This window comes from Gymnodraco acuticeps, unplaced genomic scaffold (assembly GCF_902827175.1).
Source record: "Gymnodraco acuticeps unplaced genomic scaffold, fGymAcu1.1, whole genome shotgun sequence".
NCBI lineage: Eukaryota > Metazoa > Chordata > Actinopteri > Perciformes > Bathydraconidae > Gymnodraco > Gymnodraco acuticeps.
Genome location: NW_022989785.1, coordinates 485,975 through 511,087, shown reverse-complemented (window position 1 = coordinate 511,087; position 25,113 = coordinate 485,975). Strand labels below are relative to the sequence as shown.

At 40.8% G+C, this 25,113-nt stretch overlaps 2 protein-coding genes across 4 annotated transcripts in view; both read right to left on the bottom strand.

The window, feature by feature from the left end:
- Nucleotides 1-1,899: 1,899 nt before the first annotated feature.
- On the bottom strand, nucleotides 1,900-12,182 carry LOC117549391 (mediator of RNA polymerase II transcription subunit 15-like; the record flags this gene model as incomplete). Of its 3 annotated transcripts, none has more annotated exon segments than XM_034221272.1 (4): nucleotides 1,900-2,139; nucleotides 5,598-5,848; nucleotides 8,987-9,246; nucleotides 11,944-12,182. In XM_034221272.1, coding segments are annotated over 4 exon segments (774 nt in total). In that variant the 5' UTR covers nucleotides 12,079-12,182.
- A 1,224-nt stretch (nucleotides 12,183-13,406) lies between these two features.
- The window catches only part of rab11fip4a (RAB11 family interacting protein 4 (class II) a), a 51,117-nt gene continuing 39,410 nt past the window's right edge, over nucleotides 13,407-25,113 (bottom strand). Inside the window, exons 9-15 of the mRNA XM_034221648.1 lie at nucleotides 20,255-20,358; nucleotides 19,011-19,151; nucleotides 18,293-18,374; nucleotides 17,795-17,932; nucleotides 17,577-17,711; nucleotides 16,780-16,923; nucleotides 13,407-15,713 (exon numbers count right to left, since the gene is read on the bottom strand). Coding sequence (XP_034077539.1) covers nucleotides 15,597-15,713; nucleotides 16,780-16,923; nucleotides 17,577-17,711; nucleotides 17,795-17,932; nucleotides 18,293-18,374; nucleotides 19,011-19,151; nucleotides 20,255-20,358 — 861 coding nt within the window. The 3' untranslated portion in view covers nucleotides 13,407-15,596. The remainder of the gene's footprint in view (nucleotides 15,714-16,779; nucleotides 16,924-17,576; nucleotides 17,712-17,794; nucleotides 17,933-18,292; nucleotides 18,375-19,010; nucleotides 19,152-20,254; nucleotides 20,359-25,113) is intronic.

Here is a 25,113-nt window from a genome sequence, read left to right as displayed (position 1 = left end):
CTGTCAGCTAACAGCAACTTGTCCACTGCTGCTAGGCTACAACCATAGAGGCTACAACAACGTTAGTTGTCATAGTAGCCTACTGTACTTGACCCTTTAGCTTTAGCCGTGTTCGTGGTGATTGTGCCTTTTAGGGAATATTGTTACAAATACCAGACAATTAAAATGTCGTGCTGTGCGCTTGAATGTACTAACAGAACTTCCAAGAAGTCCTAAAATAATAATGTTATACATGTTAACCAACCCCGTTCGCAGGTGTTTGTGTGCTTGGTAGCTTAGCTTGTTACTTATTAGCCAGCTAAGGACGTAACCCTTTATGCATACATAAACATTTTAGTTTATGATTCAGCCTTGGGTAAGACTTTTATAGTCTATGGCTATGACGCCCATAATGCTAAACGGGAGCAAATGTTAATAGGGGACCCAATTATCCCAGTGGTGGCCGCCGGAGCTAACGGAGCCGCAGGGGGCTAGCTCCAGCCGGCGTCCCGGAGCTAGCCCACGTGCGGCTCCGTTAGGTCCGGGCGGTGGAGTCCGTCTTTTCTCAACGTGTGAATGACAAGCATTAAGAATAACAAAATATAGCTAATTCTCTTGCAGATTGTCTCATTTGATTATGAATGTAACGTTTATATAGGGGAACTACACTGTTAGCAGTAACTTGGTATGCATGTATTTCATGTTCGCTTAGCTTCTTAGCCTGAGCTAGCTCTGTTTACTTCCAGTTCGGAGGCAGCATGTCCCGCCTCGGCTCCGCCTCTTTGCCCTTATTTGGAGCAGGCGGGAGTTAGACTCTGGCGTCACTGTCGAGCCGTTAGTGGCCGACTCCGCCTACTAAGGGCTTCACGGCAACTCTGCAGAATCCTATGGGTGACGTCACGGACACTACGTCCATTTATATATACAGTCTATGGGTAGTATCTATAGTAACGCAGTGTAGGCGGAGCCGTGACGTCATCTTCAATGTGAAACACAAAACCAACATCAGCTCTTAGCACTCAGAGCTCACAGCTCTTCATATCTGTTCAGAAACTAGACGAAAGTTAAAGTACAAACCACAGACTGCCTGTGTCATGGCGAATGTCTGTGTCGCTGGTTTATTTATGTCTGTATAGGCCGTTGTTGTGAGTGTGGACGGTCGGAGCATACACTGCGTTAGCTTAGCCAATCTCCATTCAGTAAACACACATTTAAAAAGGTTTTTCGCGTGCCGTCTGTCTGCAGACTTGTCAAAGCATTAATTCATGGTTTTTACTAACCGGTATCAGTATGTTGTTACTTCGGCATCATTTTGAAACGTGTATTACAATTAAAACATATTGTTGTAGTTGCCAGCGATTCTCTCACTAGTTTAGCATACTCAGCCCGGTTGTTGGCCCGGAAAGAACCTCGATTTTGGAGAGCCAGAAAAACTGTGAAAAAGTACCCGCTAGCCGGAACTACGCCTAGTGGAAACGCAACCAAAAACGGTACGCTTAAACCGCGCTGTAGTGGAAATGCACTGGGGAAAAGTACTTGGTGTGAAAGCGCCTATTGGGTTTTTGTCGAGGGAGCCCTTCCAGATGTGCCCGCTAAAATTCGTCATAACTGCACCACTATATTTAGAGAAAATATAAATATTGAATGTTTTACTGGACAATAAAATACTGCAGTGCTATTTCCGACACAAAACGGCCAGACCCTACATCGGAAGAATCACATGGTCAGATACAAGAGGACTTAACCAGAAAAAAAGTATTCATTGCATTTAGTGTAACTAGTGCAGCAAACAGAAAGGCTGGAACCGGGTTTTAGCTGTCTGAGCGCCAACCTGTAGAATCACTATATATTGAGTGGTAAACCCTGTGGTATGGGAGGGCAGTACCCAGCCCTAGAGTTAAGGTTTCCTCTCCTCCATACCTGGTGGGGGTCCGGTTGGCTGCCCACGCCTCCCTGGGACATGGGGGAGACGCAGTGGGGGGGCAGAGGTTCCTGCTGGCCGTGTCCCCCGTGCTGAGGCTGCATCATGGGGTTAGCGCTGTTCTGCTGCTGCTGCTGCTGTTGCTGCTGTTGCTGCTGCAGCTGCTGCTGCTGACGGCGGTTGGAGTAGTTGGCACGACGACCAACACCAGCAGCCCCACCTCCACCTGTAGCTCCGGACTGGAGGGGGGGGGGGGGAAGAGAGACATTTGGTAAATCATATGTCTTTAGTAATGCACACAGAAGATATAGAGCAGAGGACCGGTGACGAATGAATGTGATGAGTCAGGTCCTTGAGCCAATCAGTGCAAAGCCCTACAGCTCATGTTTACAGACTCCTGACCATCCACTAACCTTTAGTCAACCTGGAATGTGAGGGATGGAGTACACACAAACAGAAACACTCACACAAAGCTAGAAATGATTCAGGCCATCAACTCCTTTGCTACCAAGAATCCAATCGATCTTCTGTAACCGTGACAACTATAAAAGTAGCTTGCCTTATCAGCTTGTCCTCTCGCCCGACACCTTTACATTGGTGTTAAAGCCTAATCATGCCACTGACCATTTAAAGCTACACTAGTCCTTTAAACTTTAACGTTAATCTTGAGAGATAAATTCAGTTTTTTTTCAGAATCAGAATGTTTACAGTTTCCTGTCAAGCCAAAGTGATATTACAAGTGAACTGAAACTAATCCAGTTTCCCAATGTGTACAGTAGAACACCAAATGGATAGAAAACAAGTTCCCAACACCATTTTACACACACATTTTGAGTTAGGAAGTTCTTCTTTTTTTAAAGTACAATGGACTATTCAACACATGTTCAGTACATTAAACAGACATTTGGTCCGAGAACAGACTGGCACCTCATCTTCTCTTCGTGATGTATTTGACTGTTGATCTTGTTCTCCAGCTCCACATTGGAGGTGTGTAGGGATTTGCTCCCAGCCAGTATAGATAGGAAAAATGATCATTTCCACTGATATGAGATTTCAATGTCACACGAGCACGAGTCTTATTTTTTTATGATGGCTGTGATGCCTATTCATTTGAGTGATTTTCACTTTCAATTTTCAAAACCACTCATTTTGATAAACTGGATGGTCAAACCAACAGATATCATATAATCAGACCTGCTCTGACACCCATCAATAAAGTGGTGCATATATTTGTAGCCCGACCCAGAACTGAGAATTGCATGGGTTCCTTTGATTTTGAAATATTGCAAAGAAAAGAAGATCTGTTGCCATGTTATTTATTTGTTTTGTTCAGCAGATTCATCTCCACATATTAACACTACTTTAGGATTTTTTTTAAGTGTAAATGCAATTGCCAGAAGTAAAAAGCTAACATAATGCAATAATCAAATTTCACTAGTCACATTGATGCGCATCACCACCGCTAAGCTATAGGCGGCTAATGTTTGGCATGATGACTTTTAGTAGTCTCATTTAGACACTTGTTAGCCAGCTCCGTTTTTTGGAAATCTTTACAAATTGAAGCGCTCTTCAGCTCTGACCACAGACCTTATTTCAGGGGTCTAACTTGGTTTAGTTCCTGACCATCACATCTAAAACTTGTGTATAGGTTTGCCCTTTCTCACAGCTACAGTTCCACCTGCTGACGCTACCTTAAAAACATACACACAACACACACACACTCATACACACACATGCCCACTGATGCTCACACCAACCTGGTTTTTGGCCGCGGCGCTGCAGCGGTGCTGGGCCAGGTCCAGCATGGTTCTGTAGCTCTTAAAGCAGGACGGGCAGTTGAACCGGTTCTTATAACCCCACACACACACACGCACAGACACACACGCACAGACACATTTGGAGTATTATTCCCGAGAGGAAAAATCCACTGAAATGTGTGCCTGCCCTAACCTCTAAACCCTGACTCTTTCCCTAAACTCAGCCTAACCCTGGTCTAACCCTGACTCCACACACACTTTCACTACAGGGGGGTTGGAAAAAGGAGTAAGCTGATGATCAGACAGAGAGTAATAAAAAAAAGAAGAGTAACACGCCTGGCAGAGTAACATATATAATGTCCAATCCACTAGGAAATGTTAAACTCACCGGCAGGACTGGAGGACACTGCCGGTGATTGTTGCTGTGAGTGCTGTCAGACTGAGCAGTGAAGCTCGTTTATACAGAGTTTGACAGCAACACTTCTCTGGTTGGTGTTCATGGTGAAAAACAAATCGAGTGTCAAACAAATAGCAAGTAGCATAAATAGATAACCAAAAGCAAAGTAGAGCTGGGCGGTATACCGTTTCATACCAAGAATTTTATACCGTATGATTTTCATTTTTCATATACCGCAATACCTTTGGGAAAGTGGCGAAGGGTGCTCGAGCGGCAGAGAACGGAGTCTCCTGTTCAATCATAAAATAAGTATTTAAATGTGCACACTGCAGTTTCAGGGGAGGGGGGATTTGTTTCGATTTTCAAACGGTGCTTTTGTTGTTAGTTGTTATGTGGTAAGCAAAGTTTGCACAATTAAATGGTTTACATTTTGCAACATAAGACTCCTGAGGGCCGCCACGGATCAGGTGTTTTTGTGGGGCCAAAACGTATAAATGTAAATAAATGTCCAATCATGGAAGAATAAATAAATACTGTGATCATTTGGAGAAATACTCAGAGAAAGACATAGTTAGATAGTGCTGGAGAGGGCTGCAGCAGAATAGACTAGACCAAGTGAGACATCCAATGGTCATTATACGCCTCTTTGAAACCCTCAGAGCTTTATTAAGGAGAGGAAAACTGAGATTCAAATGTGGTGGGCATTTCAGGTGGCTGCGTTCAACCATTTCACTTTCATGTAAATAAGATCCATCATTTAAACTAATTAAACTGTCTATACCTCAAGATTTTGGAGCTATAGCTGTGTCAGATACACTTTCAATCAACGTTGTGACATTTGTGAAGAATTGTTTCTATACAAAAGATGCCAACTCTCCAAAAATTGGTAATAGATTTAATGTGCTAATGAAATTTGAGTTTTAAAACCTTGTATTCCACTTTTAAAAGATTGAGAGAGCAATAGAACCAGGAGCCACCCCATCCTCGTCCACTCTGATAGTAGGGATTGGGGTTCCACATTGTGCAAAAAATTACTTTTGGCACATATTCTGACTGATTTTGCAGTTGTGATATGATTCACAACTTTGGAGGAATAGATCATTTTGCGTCATAAATCTTCCTATTCTTGAAAAAGACATTAGCATGATATGGTGTGATTTCTTTAAGGGGATCTGTACCAAACAAAGAGAGTCTAATTAGTCACAGAATGCCATTTGTAGGTCGGGACATTTCTGCAGCACCACAATACTAGTAATTCCAAATAACGCATATTTTGCCTGTAACAAATATTGGACCGACTGTGTTTTAATATTGCACTAACCCATGTTGCAACTTTGATTACATTTCGATTTACTGGGCAGGCCTAATAACAATCACATTTAGGAAGTGTTTATGTAACAAAACCACACGCATGCAAATCTCACCATTCAAATAGACAATATGTAAGCTTTCATGTGGCTGCCATCACACATTTTTGTATTTCCAATGCAGCTGGACACACACCGTCCCAGGCCCCCCCACTCTGTCCCAGAGCCCCACCCACCTGGCTGGTGTTGGCGGCGGCAGTGCAGCGGTGCTGGGCCAGCTCCAGCATGGTCCTGAAGCTCTTGCAGCAGGAGGGGCAGTCGAAGCGGTTGGGCCCGTCGTCGTGGATCCTCTGGTGGTTGCGGAGGGTACCGGGCCAGGCGGAAGGCCTTCCCACACAGGTCACACATGTAGCGCTTCTGACCGTGGATCCGCATGTGATTGCGCAGGGACATGTAGTTGGTGTAGGGCTTGCTGCAAAAGTCGCACCTATGTTTTGGAGACAAAAACACGTGGAGGTTAGAGAGGAAGTTGGTTTAGGCTTTACCTGATGCCTTCGACATAGTAATCATTAGGGTTTCCCACACATAGACTATACTTGGGCGGGCCGCCAGGTATATTAACGGCCGCCCAAGTATATTTCGCGACCCATTTCGTTTTTTTTAATAATTTTTTTTTTATTCGTCCGTGACCACGACGCCATCTGCGATCGATTAACTTGTGGACAATTATCCCTCCCTCCCTTGCTCTGATCTCGCCTCCTTCTGGCCTGTTAAGTGGCCTGCCTCACACAGGGTGACTGGCTGTCCACATGATGTGTCCTGCTGACATGGCCACTGTCATACAGATCATAAATCAAAGCCCTTGATTGGTCTCTGTGTGTCATTCAAGCTCGGGATAACCTCAGCTCAGGTGAGGTAAAGGACTCTGAGTGTTTAGATAGTTAACTTAGTCTAAGTTCTCAGTGGGTCTCAAACGGTGTGGTCACCATTTATGTAAACACATATTTCCATTTGAGAGGGTAGAGATTGGTCTAATGGATAGTGAGGTGGGCTGAAGATCGGAAGGCTGTGAGTTCAAATCCCGCCAGGAACACCACCACTAGTGTGCCCTTGAGTAAGGCACTTAGCCCTTAGTTACTCCAGGGAGAATGTCCCTGTAATCGGTCATTATAAGTCGCTTTGGATAAAAGCGTCAGCTAAATGAAATGTAATGTGATTAGTAAAATATGCATGAATAAATAAATAAAAAGTTAACTAGGTGAAAAAAGGTAAGATACACTTTTAAAACTTGTTGAGAGCTACAACTAGTCTTTGCTGCTGCCTCAAAGAGGTGCTGGGGGGGAGATGGGGGAGACAGGAGAGGCTGATTCAGGAGCACAGACACACTCACAACTATAAATGAACCAAAAATAAATTAATAAACAAGTTTCAGTGTTTTTTTCATATTGGAAATGGTATGTTGTTGGTTATGGCCATGATTTTATGATTATTGAAATGTATACAGTTCTGTTAAATATAGGTGTTTCCATAGATCTAGTCTCTTTATTTCCCCCTCAAAATGCACCAGATTGATGCATTTAACTCCAAAATAAAAAATCTTACCGGGGGGGCATGCCCCTGGAGCCCCCATAGAGGATTTGAGGTCGACCCCCACTAAAAATCACATGGATAGGTTCCTAAATACATTTATTTTTTTAAATAGTAACCCATTTCCATATGTTCATGTGTGGGTAGTAGATTTAAACTATAGGGCTATCATTATGGGCCCTGCCTGTACCTGTTCGCTCTGCCATCGCGTGAAGGGTCTGCTAACAAGCGACCAACAGAAAGGTTAAGGTTAATGTTGTTGCACGTCACGTCACCTCAACACCCCCCCCCCCCCCGCTACCACCACCAAGTATATTTCAGATCTGTGGGAAACACTGGCAGTTAATGGACCAGCACCAGAGGCGTTCCCATACACACAGGCGTTGGAGCTGTTCTTCATGAAATCCCAGAAGGATGAAGTGCTCTGACAAACAGTGCCATCTTTGCGCAAAATGATTATACCGGAATGAAAAGTCAATAAATAAACATGTTGTTAAAACATTTTTTTGTCTTCTTTTTTTTCAATATTGACTAGTGCAATATCCCAATCACGGTAGGCGCAATATATGGTAAGGCTAAATATGTGAAAATATCTGAATTAATTATTGTAGAGATGCAGAGTAACAAACCATGTGCTACACATAGGGCTGCTCAATTCATCGTATTTTAATCGCGATTACGATTATGGCTTGCAACGATTACGAAATAAAATTATCATTTATTTATTATTACTTTTTTTTTTGGTTTTTCAGTTGAATTATACTTAAAGTTCAGGGTAATCAACTGTTAAAAACATCAATAAATTGATGTTTTCAAAGTAAATGGATATCGTTTTTAATAATCGTGATATAAATTATTGACCCAAATAATGCCATAATCGAGCAGCCCTAGTCTTCAGTACAGGTGGCAATATCGTCACCTGCCTGCGCTCATCTCTGAAACCAGACCATGTAAACAGCCTGGTGTTTCTAGCAAAACATCTTTAAGAGATGACATGAGCAGCCCTACCAGCATTTGCCATGGTGGCCTAAACATTTTTATTCGGTCTTAAATTGTAGTTCAACATTTATTTCCTGTTACTTCTGGACCATGACGGTTGGCCAGCCTTCAACGTTTAACTGAGTGGAATATGTTGAATATGTTTTACCAACATGTTGGCTATATGTTAAGGAGTTTTCAGGTTGTGACAGTGCACTGCAACATATTTGTTGATCTTGTTTATTGGTATTTATTATTTTGATATTATTTATTTAAATGTAGACATGAATGTATACTTTATTTTATATTGTATTGGTTTTTCAGTTGATTACCCTGAACGTATAATTCAACTGTTAAAAAGTTCAAATTATTATTTGTATTTGTTTTAAAGTACAATAAATGGATGTTTTCAAAGTCAATGAATAATCGCATTTAATAATCGCAATTACAATTATTGACCCAAATAATCGAGATTATGATTTTTGCCATAACCGAGCAGCCCTAGCTACACACTTAATAAAAAAAGATCCTCGTTTGGTACGGATCCTCTTAAAAAAAAAAGAAAAGAAAGAAAAATCACACCATGATCATATTAGTATATTTGTTCAATTGATAACATTTCAGATATGACCCCTCCATCATGAATCATATTACAATGTAAAACATTTTTCAAACCGTGCAGCCCCATTAATGGCAGCGGCCGATGTTTATCTGTTTCCCAGGACTTTGTAATATAGAAATAATCCTTTTTAATAATGACGCTGGACAAAATCTAAAGGTTGTCTGTTCTTTGAAGCATTAGAACCCCGAATGAGGACGAGTCCAGCAACTTCAAAGTACACAAACACAACCACTGACGGATGGTACTTCTCGTCGAGTAGGTAGTTGTATTCAAAGTTAGTGTGATGAAAGGAGAAAGAGTTATAATAAAGATGTATTTGTTACCTGGCACAAAAGGAGAATAAATAACATCATCCAAACTGTTATTCTAAACATCGGTATTGGATGGAAAATGTGACATTGGTGCAGCCCTAGTAATCCTCTGTGAGTGAGACCCTACCTGAAGTCTCCGATCTTGTGGGTGAGCTTGTGGTTGAGCAGGGAGCTGGCGTGCTTGTAGGCGCAGGTGCACATGTCGCACACGTACGGCCTCTCGTCTGACTCCATGTCGTCTGACGCTGACGTGGCTGCCGGGGGGGCCGGAGCCCGGGACACTAGAGACAGGCTGGAGCTGGAGAGAGACGCTGAGGACAGGCTGGAGCTGGACAGGACTGCTGAGGATGAGGGCAGCTGATCACACCAGCTGATGGTGGAGCTCGGCTGCAAGAGGAGAGGACAGTGAAGACACAGCAAACATATCAACAAGTCGTTACATTGATTCTTCATCATCCTCCTGGTCGCTCGGAATGTTGATATGAAATGATATATTGCAAAAAATAATTATTTCTTGGTGTGTGGAATAGGTTGCTGCTTAAATTGAAGAAACACTAGGTTCATCTGGGGAGATGATGCGAGTGCATTCATCCCTCAACCTTTCATCTAAAACATGAAATATGCCTTTACACAGGTGAGTCTTATAATAAATGTGAGAGGTGTAAAGTTAAAAAACACAGCTCAGCCCACGGACAGTCGCTCATTAGAGAGGTCCAATCTGACAGCAACTTTAAGCTGTTAAATGTCAAATATAAAGCTATATTGTTTTCATTTCATCCACAAACGTTGGCTAGCCAGGCTAATGCAACACATTGGCTACAATCTGTATCATTTGCTACTTGCAGTACATGACAAATAATTGGCCCTGTCATCAAGTGTGTTAACACCGCTCTGATGTCAGCAGATAGTCTTTCTCTAACAAAGGTTTTGTAATGGTACAGTGCCATTATGTTTGTTTAGTATGGAGACTGATCGCTCAGTGTAACTATAGAAAATGAACAACAACCTAAGAAATCATCTCCATGACTGACCGCCAAAAATTGAAACCAATGTGATCTAATGCATCCAATATAACAGCTCTAACACGTATCTATCTTAACAAAGGTTATCATTTCTAGGTTGCTTACACTTTCTGCATTTTCTCTTAGGTTCAGAGATCTGAAATAGCTAAACTAATTATAACTGTATTGTAAATATCGATGATATTGGATGGTTTTTATAAGGAACATAGGGGGAATGCTCCAGGGGAGACATGTTTTTTAAAAAATAAATAAATTACCGTTTGTACATACAATCTCATTTCAAACCTTTATTTAACCAGATTGGTCCCATTGAGATCATACACTGAGCAAAAATATAAATGCAGATACTGACTGGTTTTCGGACCCCCCCAGACCCCCCCAATAAAGCAAAACTGCACGTTTCAGAGTGGCCTTTTATTGTGGCCAGCCTAAGGCACACCTGTGCAATAATCATGCTGTCTAATCAGCATCTTGATATGCCACAACTGTGAGGTGGGATGGATTATCTCGGCAAAGGAGAAGTGCTCACTATCACAGATCTTTTTCAGATTTGTGAACAATATTTGAGAGAAATGGTTATTTTGTGTATATAGAAAATGTTTTAGATCTTTGAGTTCATCTCATGAAAAATGGGAGCAAAAACAAAAGTGTTGCATTTATATTTTTGTTCAGTGTAGATCTCTTTTTCAAGGGAGACCTGCAAATTGCTATAACATACTTTGTTATCAATTTGTTTGTACTCTTCTTAATTTCCTCTAAGGAATAAAATAAATGTTAGGAAAAAAGCAGGTATGAAATATCACCCTGCATATCAATCTGCACTTGCACTCTGTCAATACTTACATCTGTACATTGTAGATGTGTTGCTCATTCAATGCTCCCTGTATTGTCAGTTTTTATAATATGCACCTTGTATTTATTTATATTTAGCACATCTTGCATTTCTGGTTGGATACTAACTGCATTTCCTTGGCTTGTACCTGTACTTTGCACAATGGCAATGCAGTTAAGATGAAGAAGAAAAGTTGAATCTAATGTGATTTAATGACCAGAATAAGCACAAATTGTGTTTAATCAACCGTGTTTAAATGCACATAGCCTGAAGACAGCGGGGAAACATCAAGTGAGTGACACCTGGAAAGTACTGCAAACTCCTGAAATATAAACTTCTGTTTGAGGAAACCCAAACTCATGCTAGGATTTAATGAAGATTCCAGTTAACACGGTGTTATGAAGCTGCTTTAGTGTGACAGAATAAATCCAAACAGACATAAAATAAGCCTGTAACATATAAATCTAACTCATATCAGTCCATGTGTGCACTGTGCACATAGTGTGTGGGCACAGAGCGACCATGAATGCACCGCACAGTGCATCACAAAGAGCGCTTTCAGAGTCCTCCGCGGGGCGTCTTCCGCTCCCGTTTCCTGCGGGGCAGTCTGCTACTGTTTACTTTGCGCTCCTCGATAACAATATTGCAGACCTCATGCAAACAAACCTGCATTCGCTGCTCACATACACCTTCTACGGTTCACTATGTTAGAGCAGACCGTATCAAGTATCGTCTAATGCGAAGCGCTACCTAACAGTAACACGCTGGTTTAACTGCAGGCGAAGGTGTTCGCTAGCCGGACTGTGTTGCCTGGTGTTAGCATTAGCTCGGTGATGCTCCGCTACAATAACATGCATTTTCTGCAGCCCTGGGCGCCCTTCTCACAACATATATGTGACATAGGGCTGGGCATATATGTTTAATTTCACCAAAGAACTTGTGGCAGATGTATGTATGTAGGCGCATATTATTATTAGCCACCTAGCTCGGGGGCTAAGAATCAAACTAGGCCGTGAGACGCTCAGCATGACGGTTGGTCCGTTAGCCAACAGCTAACGGAGCGAACAGAACCTGCAGCTTCACATCACACACTGTTGCTAAACTGGACTTCATGCACTAATTTAACACTTCCGTGTAGAAAGAGCATTTGCTTTGTGCTAGTTAGGTATAATAATAATAGTTTAACAAAGCTACGGCTCGCTAGCTGGCGATAGGCAGCTGCTTTCTTACTCCGGAGTCGTTGGGATCCTTTTTCCAGAACAATTGGGAGCAGTGGCCGAAAGTCTCTGTCGATGTCACATAATTCACTCCGTTTCGATCCTGAAAGTCTCCGTGTGTGCTGCCGGTATTTGTCCTGGCGTACATCGTCGGTTTTCGGATTATTTGACTTTTTGTGACTGAAAAGAAATAGGGCCGCTTTGTCGGGATCTTCTTCCGAAAAGAAAAATATTTCTTCAGTGAGATGAGCGTTTTGGCGGCGGTCATATCGCAGCACACGGAGCATTACTGTCATCTGCTGGCCTGGAGTGTGCACGCACGGTTTACTCATGCGATATTGTATGAGTGATATCGTTTATTTTTATAAGGTTAATCATGTTTATTTATTGAAGGTTAAATGTGTCATTCACAATGTCATGTCCTTTTGTACCGTTTTTTTTCTAAATTAAAGCCATTATTGAGAATGCTTTCCACAAGGCCAAAAAAACTATCAAGCTATTTGTGATCACAGAACACGGTATTTAGCCATACAGATGTGGTTCCCCTTCCTATGTGACATGCAGGCACTATCTTTGCAAAGGTTTGCCTTATTTTTGTCCCAGGCCAATCAGAGCACTGGAAAGAGTCAGCGTTAAAAGTTAGCCTTTTAGACAGAGGGGGGATACAGTTATGTTTAGAGAGAAAACATGTTTGTTTGTTTTTTTAAACAATAAAGCATGTTAACCTGTTCTTTAAGTAAGTATGCTTCAGTGTGTAGCGACGAACTGCTGGTCTGGTTACTTTGGCTCCACTTGCTTGAGATTAGAGCCCAATTACTGTACTGCTCCAGGGCCACTGTGGCCCCAAAGGGCCCGCTTCACTGCATGTCAATCTTTTTCGGTAACTATCTTAATTTCAATATTGTGGTGCAAGAAGGAGTCTAACATATGAACCACATTGAGCTTAGTGGCTAACGGTCATGTGATCGTCATCCATAATGTTATCCATACTTCTTTCAATTGTATTTCACGATTATTAAAGTAGGGTTAATATGTTGAGATTATCCTGCTGAACAAAACATGTAAGTATCATAAACATGTGTTGGCCACAGATCCTATTTTCTGCAATATTCCAAATTGAATAGAGAATAATCTATTGTTTTGTTGAGGGAGCGGTTGCGATGCTAACTTTTAGTTTGGCCCACACAAATACGTCATCACTACAGGACTTTATTGTGTAAATGTACAGTTAAACTGAGACATTTTAAACACCTGTGCTTGTATATGACAAGTAAAATGTCTGCTATGACAAAGGCCTTTAACCATAGCTGCTGTGTTTGCCTCGCAGTCGCTCTGTAGTTCCCTGTACAATTCTACAATAAACCTTTTGTTGCTACAACTGTTTTCGATTCACAGGAAGACGGAACGGAAGTCATGCACGTTTATTTTGGCACCTGACTTCTACAGTAGAGGAAACAAACAAAAGGGCCCACTGCGTCATGCCAAAGCACTTTACTTTATTTACACATTTATTTGTGCGATACACAAGTATCGCACAAATAAATGAAATTGAACAAATATGAGATGTGACAGACTATAATATTTTTCATCATCTTTTATAGTATTCCAATACTTTGGCTATGACACTTTTAAGTGTGCTAAGCATTATTGACTTCATAGTGCAACCTACAACACATATTTTGTTATTGTGTCCAAACTCTCCAAGAGACTTTTGATAAGCAACATGAATATGAACTAGATTCTGTACAGCATTTACAATGTATGAAATCACAATCACAAATACTGTGCCTTAAAGAAAACATGTACATATACAAAAACATTACTCACAAAGGCAACAATGGACAAAATCATAAATGGACTGCTTAAATTAAATATGTGTATATGCAAATGCTCAAAACCTGTGAAAAAAACAGCAAATAAACAATGAAAAAACGTTATATATATATGCTGCTCTCACTGTGAAACACCCTGGGAATAGCATTTATACTCAGATCACACTGTGCCTCTACATGTAATTGTGAAACAAGTTTCATATCAAGGTGAAATGATGTTAAATGGCACTAATTCACAACATAGCATCAAGTGTTTCCCCTAAACACACTGGAGGCATACATCAAGGCAGTTTTGTTTGAGATGATTAGATAGCTTTAGTTCAATTGCTTTTTTTCTAGAGAACACTGCAACGTTTACAGTAATATTAGACTATTCATAAATAATACATTAGTAATGACCCTTTGCAAGAGGCTGGGGAACAGTAGAAGGTGGCCCGTTTAGTGTCATCACAATGTTTCCAGCTCTTAAGCTCCATTTGGTAGTAACACATTGGAAATGTAACTTGATGCCTATAAAACATTGAAATGATTTGGCACACTCTCTTAGCACCTTGAAATACCGCTTACAGAACTGATTTGGACATCCAGATGTGTCGGGACAGCCACATTAAAGGGTTAGAAGCTGTTTCATCAAAAAGAACTATGTCAGTGTTTATGCATGTTGTAGTCATTTACTACATATTCAATAATACTTTACAGATTTTTTATTTCACATTTTTGAAAGAAATTCATGTTTTGTAAAATATCTATTCATCAAGAAATACTTCCACAACTTGTGGTTTCACATGTGTGTTTGTGTACCGATTGAAATAAGTGCATACAACTTGTCAGTGTTCTTTAGATGCCAACTGTTCCCCCTGCTTTCAGTCTTAATGCTGAGCTAAGCTAAGCTAGGCTAACCATGTCCTGATTCCCATGCCGTTTGAAAGTCAAATAGCTTTAAGAATGTTAGCTTGCTTATGCTTAGCATCGCCAATCAATACAAACAACCACATTGTTCACATTACAAATGAACTGGAGCTCATTTGGAGTCTTACTCTGAGTCAAATAGATGTTCATATGACCTGATTGGTTGCAGGCAAGTCTGTAAAAGCACCTTACATTACGGCCTGCTTTAGTTTGTAGAAACATGCCAAACACTGCTATGGTCCTTTAAACCTTAATCGCTTCATGTCCTTCACTTAAATCTAGCCTACAGTTAGAATCAATAACAATTACTACAGTGTGTACAAGAAAAACACCAACATATGTTTTTGTGCCCTCCCAAATATTTCCCAGTGCTCACATTTCATGTAGTTATCGAATATATATATCTATAACACATTGGACAGATTCAACATGACACAGCAGTTCTACAGTGATTGCCTCATAGATAAGCGTTTGGTTCTAGTTGAAATAAAGGTGTTTGTTTGAGTGTGTGACTACAGTTTCAGTTATAATAGGTGAGAACATTTAGCACATTCAAAATGTAAAGTTATAATCCTGATGGTTTTCATGAAATAAGATCCTGTATCTGATCATTGGTAATTATGTCTATAGCAGTTTATTGTAAGTGGCAGCCGCTTCCTTATTCGAAATTCGAACTATTGACAGGAAACAATTCAGTGTGTAAACCAGTGTGACTAATGGAGGTTATCACTATACCCCATTACTCATCACAAATGCGTCTAGAAGAAAACACGATATGGTTGTCAGTCCCTTACAAGCAGGATGGATGTTTGTTTAGTTCCGTCAGAGAGTATGCTGCTTGCCCGTGCACTAGCAGGGGCTTACATCATGAGGATTATAACTTTAAGGTGAGTACAGTAACAGAGTGCTTTTGTAAGTGTGTCCTTTAACCCTTGATCTCCAGGATGGAGGGGTTGTGGTCGAGGATGGCCAGAATGATTTTGTCCATGTACTGCCTCAGACGCAGGTTGATCTCCTCCTGCTCCTTCAGCGCGTCCACCAGCTGAGGGACACAGAGACGCATCAGGGACTCATAGATTCATGCTTTGGCACAAATGAATAATACACAAACAGAACAGGTAACACATGACAAACACTGACAAACTGAAACGTTGACTTAATGAAATGTATTATGTCAACACATTTCACATAACTGCATTAGGTTCATTGAAAGCAAGAATATTTTAACTTAATATTATTGCTTGCAACTAACCTAATACAGTTATGTGAAATCGCCCGACATAATACATTTCATTAAAGTCAACGTTTCAGTTCTGTCAGTGCAGGAAGAGGCAAAAAACCCATTGGGCTTATTTACAGCCTCTATCGAAATAATGTAGGAAAATCACACTTTTATATAAAAGACAAGAGATCAATATACAAACAATTGCTTGAATTCAATAAGAAATTGCAAACATTGAGAACAACAAATAATAAACTTAAAATGGTGATGAAATAACACTGATGTGAATATGGAAAGCCGGCATCATACAGGTGTTTTGTAAAGCAATGCAGCAAGAGGTACAGTGATTGTTAGTGAGCGGAAGGCCATTCCAGTTTCTTCCTCTGAAACGGACGCAACATGGAGCTCTCATATCTGTGGAGGCACCATCACAGCTGAAGTCAGAGGAACACACTTCCTAATTCATGTGAGGATTTGATGAGTTCCATCAAAATGAAATCCTTTTTTAAATATGTTTTGAAGTGCATAGGAATGATCCCTTTACCTGCAGTGGTGTAAAGTAACTAAGAACATTTACTCAAGCACTGTACTTAAGTACAATTTTGAGGGACTTGTACTTTACTTGAGTATTTCATTTTTTTGCTACTTTGTACTTTTACTTGAATACCTTTTGAATGCAGGACTTTAACTGTTACAGAGTATTCCTACACTCTGGTACTAAGTGTACAAGATCTGAGTACTTCTCCCACCTCTATGTACCTGAAAATATTTAGTAAATAAAAACACAAATGTGGAAATCGTTGATGTCATGAACTGTAAGAATGTGAAGCCTGTTAATGAAGGAGTTTACAGATCATAATGAAGGCCGTCCTCCAGCAGCTCTCACCTCGTCTCTGGACGCGTTGTCGATCTCGGCGGCCAGGCACTGGGCCTTGGACGGACAAGAGAACAGGTTCCTGGCCTCGTACAAACTCAGACTGAGGATCTGAGCGTTCAGGTCTTCGTTCTGATCCCGCAGCTTAAAGTTCTCCTGAAGAAGCAAAAAGAGAACAGCTGCTTTTCAGAGAGTAGCGTGAGGAAACTCTCCACCTTGTGCAGTACACAGACTAAAGGTATTAAATATGCTCAGGTATGCTCAGCATCTCACAAAATGCTAACAACTGCATTAAAGTAGAGGGCCTTAGAATTGAGCTCGCATCGCGATTAGGAAACTTTTATTCATCCCAGTATTCTTCTTTAAAGAAATAGTTTGCCATTTTGAAATGCCCTTTACCCGATATCTAATGCTATCTTTATTAGAAATGACATATCCTCATGACATGTCAAAGAAAATAAAAAAACTTTTTTTTATTTTTTATTTGACATTTTACTTCTTAAAGTATGTTTATATAAATATATATTATTTTTTTTATTGCAAATTCTAACTTTAACTTATTTTGTTTAGATTTTTATTCAATTTTCTATTCCATTTTGATTCTATCCAAATTCCCCCGGGATAGATCAATGATTCGGATTTGGACATAATGATGTAGATATGAAATGACCTCTATCCTGATATATATCATTATATTCATATTGGAATCTGAAACATATTGCTATATAAAATGAAGTATATCGTGATAGAACACTTGTGGCCCAGCACTTTTGGGAATGAAAGTGGGGAAAAGAAAAAGATAGAAGGACCTGTTTCAGCCTCTTGACTTCGTGTTCCATCTCGGTCTCTCTGGTCCTGGAGAGGCTCTTGCCCTGCCCTGGATGCTCCATCTCCATCTTAAACAGCTGCAGGTAGTCCAGCTCGCGGCGCAGGTCATCGATCAGCTGCAGAGAGAAGACACCGTTCAATGTTGCTCCTGAACTCTCTCCATGAAGAGATGGGTGAGCTGTGTGTTCCTGAGCCTCACCTCCTGCATGGCCTCCTTCTCCTTATTGAACTCGTGGCGGTTCTGCCACAGTTTGTCCATGATCTTCCTGTAGAGGTCCATCTCATCCATCAGCCTCAGGCCCGTGTCCTCCAGCTTGTCTGTCATCCTCTGCTTCTCCTGCACACACAAACACTTCATCAACACTTGCTCTACTGTTACTTGTTTGGACTATATTTATTTTAGTTAAAATAATCCTGTACTACCAGAGAAATGTGCCAAGATGTTGGAACAACTATGCAACAAAAAGTGGGTCTGTAATCTGTGATGGGTGCTGTGGATTCACTGTCTATATTAGTTTTCTCTTCAAAATAAATTGGAACAACCTCTGCATTTTGTTTCTGTCTGTTCTTTTAAGCCATGTTGGCACATTCCCAGATCTCACCATAACATGTTCAAGGTAGTTCAAATAGTTCAAAGTAGTTCATAAATAGATACAAATGACAGCAAAACACACGCAAATAGTAAAGTCCCACTCACCTGGTCCAGTTTCTCAGTCTGCGACTTGAGTCGGCACACACTTATCTTCATCTCTCCGTTCTCTTCTTCTAACAGCTGTAGCCTGTGTGTCAGAGACAGTTTCGTTTTTCTAAAAACTGTCAAATAATATCGCCAGCTGTGTCTGTAATCAATGGAATATAAAAGACTACAATTCCCACAGCACCAGCCTATTAACACACAATATTATGAGCAAGCGGTGTGGGACACGTCGACGAGACACAGTTCTCAATTTGACATTTTTGAACGTGACCTTCTTTGTCATTATCATCTAACAGAAACAGTCTTGCCCCTTTTGTTTTGGCTCTAGTAAAGGACTATTTCATTAGTTCAATGTTTATCGAAACTATTTCATTTGATTTTGATTAACCTCACGAGCTGCCTATCATCAATCCAACCTTGTAAGCCAGAGGCATCACAATTGTGCGTCAAATGAATAACATGACAGAACTTTAAAGAAAGTCTCCATAATGGCCTATAGAAACACAGGAAGGAAGCTGCGACACTGTTTCTACAAATACACACAGCACCATTAAGAGATAGATCCAGTTTGACTGAATGAATGATCAAAGAGTGGAAGACAAACCAATGCCCTGGTGCAGAGGATACATAGTGGTTTGCAGCTTGGGTCAGTGAGCTGTACCACAAAGAGGCACTAACTGCTCTCAGACAGCTGCACATGTGTTGTTGAAGAGCAGACCTGTTAGAGAGCAGGTCGATCTCCAGGTTCCTGTCCCGGTCCATCTTGCTGTAGGCCTCGCGGTGCCTCTTGGTCTCCTCCTGCAGACTCTGGTCGGCCCGCGCCTCGGCATCCTTCACCTGCTCCTCCAGCTCGTGCACCCTGACATCAGAACACAGTCAGTGTACATGGCAGTGTACAGTTCTGAAATATCACTCCAATACAGCATTCTCTGGAATATTTTGTATGCTTATTTAACTTCAGCTATACATGTTTTACTTTCCAGATCCTGTAATCTCCTTATGAGAGCGACCCACAACACAGAAATGAACCCAGAGCACCCCCTTATGGACAAAACAACACCCTGGCACAACATGAGCCATAACATCAGAGCTGGAAGAAGTACTCAGACCTAGTACTTGAGTAAAAGTAGAAGTACCAGTGTAGGAACACTCTGTTACAGTAAAGGTCCTGCAACCAAAATGTTACTCAAGTAAAAGTACAAAGGTATTAGCATCTAAATATACTTAAAGTATGGACAGTAAAAGTAGTCATTGTGCAGATTGGTCCATTTCAGAATAATATATATGATATGTTTTATAATGATTGATCATGAAAGTGTTCTCAAAGCTGGTAAAGGTGCAGCTAGTTTGAATGACTTTTCAATTCAAATCATTATTAAAAATGTGAAAGTAACTAATAATAACTGAAATAAATGTAGTGGAAGTACACCATTTACCTCTGAATTGTAGTGGAGTAGAATGGTAACAATGGTAATACTCAAGTAAAGTACAAGTCTCTCAAAATTGTACTTAAGCAAATGTACTTAGTTACTTTAGATCACTGGTAATACAGCTCATGGAAGATGGAAGTGTAGGATTTCCAGGTGAGGTTAGACCTTATATCCTTGTCGAATAGATACATCTTCAACTGGGAGAGATGGTTTCAGATTCATAACCGACACAAACAAACAGATTTAACCAAAAATATGCCCGATTTCAGCATTCCATATGAATGGGATTACTGTAGATGTAAAGATTACAAAGCACCATGCTGGTCTGCGGAGAAACTGAAGTAAAACCACAAAAACCATCAGTTCAATTTGAATTCTGACGTACTACGTTTGCTGGGGCCTGTCAAACCTTTTCCCCCTGAGTTCCCCATAAGCCCCCAGACCCACAGGCTTCCCCAAAGCCAAGAACTGCTTTCTAACTGAAGGTTTATTGTAGTCATACACACATGACTACAATAATGACTTTTCCTACCTGTGTACAAGGTGTGTGTTCTCCTGTTTGAGCTTAGACTTGAGGTCACTGTTGGCCAGATTGTCGCTCTCCAACTCAGTCACCTTCTTCTCCAGATAACTGACCTGAGGAACACAGAAAGGCTTTAGACCCCTCCTTACACACACATTACTCATGTCTGAGGCCTTACCAGGTACACCTAAACACACACTGTCCTTTCAAAGGCTGAGGAGACAGGAGGGCTGTACTGGGAAGCAAGATTAGTGTGTAAGCCTGGTGTGTTGAGCCAAAAGAGTTCCCATGTTATGAAAGTGGCTCTCATTTAAACTGGCTATATCACATTACATCACATGTCACATTAGACGCTTTTATCCAAAGCGTCTAACATACTCAGTACTGTGGACAATCCCCACAGAAGCAATTTGGGGTGAAGTGTCTCAGGGACACAACGACATGCTGACTGCAGTGGGGTTTGAACCTGTGCTCCCCTGATACCAACACCAACGCACTAGTCCACTGCGCCCATGACAACTTATACTGCAGACCTGACCAAACCTAATCGGCTAAAAAATCCTTTCACTAATTATTACCTTTAAAATAGCTTCACTTTATAGACAATACTACAGTAGCACATACTATATGCATTGCATTGTTTTGTTTTTCTTAGTGATCAGTGATATCAAATGTATGTACACATTTAAATGAATACAATAATACAAGACATTGTGATATTAAATGAGGGTAAATTATACATTAGTGACTTCCGGTTATGGCGCGGTGTTGATCAGACGTAGTTCAGTCGTCGCTCTGCCCTAATATTGTAAATTAACTATTTGGAACGCGGGAAGTAAAAGGATAACGCAATTTACACCGTCATAACAGTGTTACTAATGCCTCCACGCAAGAAAACAACTAGGAAGGACAACGATTTGGAAACTTTATCCAAAGAAGATTGGCCACCGCTGTCTCAACCTGGCCTTACTCCCGACATGGAACACGAGGAGGGAGAAGACCTGTTGCAGGATAAATCCTCAGGTGGAATTCTGAGTGCAACCAACAATTCAAAGAAATCAAAATGTAATACGGTGATACACTCAACACAATCTATGGAAGGCGAACTAAAACAATACTCTGGCCGATTAACGGAGGCTGAGGAGCGGCTTGGAGCGGTGGAAGACGATGCCTCAGCGCTGAATAAAACAACGAAACAGCTGAGACAACTGGTGGAAAGTTTGGAGGCGAAAATGGAAGATCTGGAAAATCGTAGCCGCAGATCTAATGTGCGACTGATAGGCTTGCCCGAAAACGCTGAAGGGAAGGATGCATGCACCTTTCTGGAAAAATGGATCCCTGAAATTCTGGGTGCCGTTTTCAGCACCGCTCGCTATTGAAAGGGCGCACAGAGTTCCATCTGGCAGAACGAAGCCAAACGCACCGCCTCGAGCACTTCTGATTAAGTTCTTAAACTACAAGGACAAAACCAAAGGGATGTCGGCTGCATATGAAAAGGGTAAAATCCACTTTGACCAAACATCATATAATGTTTTTCCATGACGTCGCCAAGGAGACGGATACAAAGCGCAGAGCCTACGATGGAGTTAAAACGAGGTGCAGAGACATGGGTCTGCGGTATGGAATATAATATCCATCCTCTTTCCGAGTGACACATGACGGCAACTCTCACCTCTTCACTTCCCCTACGGATGTACACACGTTCCTGGAAAAGATCCAGGAGAGGCCCAGAGATTGAACAGTTCTGTGAAAGCACCTGGTGAGATTACCATAAAGAATGGCCTACAGTATATTACTTGTTTCTGTAAAAGGACAAAATCTGCTATATATACACTGTCAAAGTAAAGCTTTGTCTTTGCAGTATTTAGCAGTAATAATATGTATGTAGGCTATACACTGGTATATCTGTTTACATTTATTATATTACACTGTTGAAGAAGTGTGTTTTCTGTTATTGATACTGTTAAGAATAAGTGCTGTCCTTGAACGGTTAAATCTAAGTTATGCCTTTACACTCCCAAAATCACATTTTATATCATTTTCATTAGATATCAAACTAATTAACAATCTATATTTTAGATCCTAGCAATGGCAGCTAAACTTGGTGTTTACTTATGAATACATTTTATTTGAAGAGCTTTAAACTTGCTGCCTGGTGAATGAAAACATCGACAAGTTAAAGTGGAAATATTTTATAGAAGTTTTTAGTTTTATTCATTCCCTTTGTTAACATTTCTATAATTTGTATGGAAATTAGGGCGGAGCGACACTTTAGGGGCTTTTTGTAGACATGTATTCTGTTCCTCAGTGTTGTGGACCGAATTGAGTGGAAGTATATGTTTGAAGTGTTGGAGAGGTTTGGAATAGGCGAAGGCTTTCTCAAATGGATCAGGACGATATATAAGAACCCAACAGCTGAAGTGGTGACAAATAATATTACTTCTACATCCTTCTCATTGTACAGATCTACACGTCAGGGCTGCCCCCTCTCCCCATTGCTGTTTGTGTTAGCAATGGAGCCATTTGCCATGGCTATTAGAGACTCTCCATCTATATCTGGGATCTCGGGACTTGGATCATCGAATATCACTTTATGTGGACGATGTTGTTCTTTTTTTATCAAATCTTGAGTATTCTGTACCATCTCTGTTCGAACTAATTACAACTTTTGGGGAATTTTCAGGCTACAAAATAAATATGCAGAAATCCTCAATACTTTATCTAAATGAACAAGAGAGGCAGCAACCTAGAATACAAACTCCCTTTTCAGCTCATAGGGAAGGATTCACCTATTTAGGAATACAAATCACGCCTGAAATGAATGACCTGGTTCCAGCCAACTATAACCCTGTTGTAGACTCTGTGGTAGAACAGATGGACTTTAATGCCAATCTCCTTAATCGGTCGTGTTAACATCTTAAAAATGAATACATTACCCAAATTACTCTATTTGTTTCAACCAATCCCCTTACCCCCACCCGAGTCCAGTGGCGAGCCGTGACTTTTATGCCTAGGCCCTCTGACCCCCACCCGAGTCATTTTTTCAAATGTAAGAAAATATTTACCTTTTTCTGGAATAATAGACGCTCTAGGCTCTGTTTACTTTACTTGCCTCATGACAGAGGGGGTCTAAAACTGCCCAACCTATGCTGGTACTATTGGGCAGCACAACTGAGAGCAGCCATGTGCTACTTCTCCCCAGAGGAAGCTCCAACATGGGTCAAGATTGAAGCATGCTCAGCTCAAGGGTTATCGCTTAGTAGCTATCTTTATTCTTCTGAGCCAAAGTAGCTAGGGAAAAAAAAAAAAAAACCTTTCTAAGAAATACCATACACATCTGGCATGAGGTCCAAAGATATATAGGGGACACCCCCCCACTGTCAGGTTTCACCCCCATATGGGGCAATAGTCAATGTATACCTGCAGAAGATGCTGGTTTTAAGACTTGGGCGAACAAGGGATTAAGCAGGATTACCGATTTGTACAATGATGGAACATGTATGTCATTTACTGAACTACAAGAAAAGTATGATATTCCTTCTAAGCACTTCTTTAAGTTTTTCCAAATATGACATTTTATCTCTGTATCTCAAAACCGCTCACTTACTCAGCCACCTCTCTCAATGTTGGAAGACATTACAGTTAAACACGTGGTGGGTAGAGGCCAGCTATCGCTGCTCTATAAAATCTTTGTAGACAAGTCACCTGAATCTTCAGAAGATAAACTTAAAAGCTGGAGGCTTGATTTACAAGAGGAAATCTCTGAAAAGGAATGGTCTGAAGTGCCTGAAGGCTCAAACACAAACAATCAACACACGGCTTAAGTTGATACAATACAATTTAGGGCTGCACGATATACCGTGTCGTGACGATAATCACGACATTCACATCGCAGGAAGAAATCGCACTTAATTTTTGTGTTTTGTTTTTTTAGGACGTGCGATATTAATTAGTCAAATTAACTCAAACACGTCATGTTACAATTCTTTTGCTGCTTGCTACAAAAGGAAAACTCTCATGTCAGGGTTACTTGAGGGAGTGACATGCAGGCTCTGCATGCACAGCAAACCACCAATCACAATCAAATCTCCAAAGCAAACGGACCTCGTGAATAAAGGTTCAAATACTGAATAAAGTAGTTTCATGTGTTTCTCCAGGGCAGTTTGGCGCTGCTAACCGAGCTAGCTCAGCTTGTTGCTCTGATAACTTCCGTGACTAAAATCCTTCATCCGGTTAAATATAGTTACCAATTGTATAGCATTAAAGTTCAAGAAAGGATGGTTTGCGGACAAAAAAAACTGCCTTTTCTTCAATTCCTGTATTTTTTCACATCACAATATATATCGCAGGGGAAGAAAATATCGCAATGTCAGTTTTTTCCAATATCGTGCAGCCCTAATACAATTGGATTTTAAGAACATATATAACACCATCAAAACTACATCACTTTAATCCCAATACCCCGGACACCTGCTTTAAATGTAACAATGCTAAATGATCACTCTTTCACTGTTTGTGGGAAGTTTTTGGAAGGAGGCTCTTAACATGATTAACCAGATAACAAAGCTGAAAATCCCTTGTCAGCCAAAGTTGTGCATCCTGGGTATTTATCCAAAAGACTTTGTTTCTAAGAAGAGTGAGCGTGCACATGGAAACATGTGAACAAACCTAGTATGAATACATATATTAAGGATCTGTCAGCATGTGTCGCTTTAGAAAAACTAACATACATTACTAAAGGAAAGCTGGCAGTTTTCGAAAATATCTGGGGGAGCATCATGGAGCTTCTGAAAAATAATGTTTGTAATGATTAATAACAGGGCGAGGAAGGGGGCAACGGGAATACGATTCTGAAGTGTAGTCGCCCA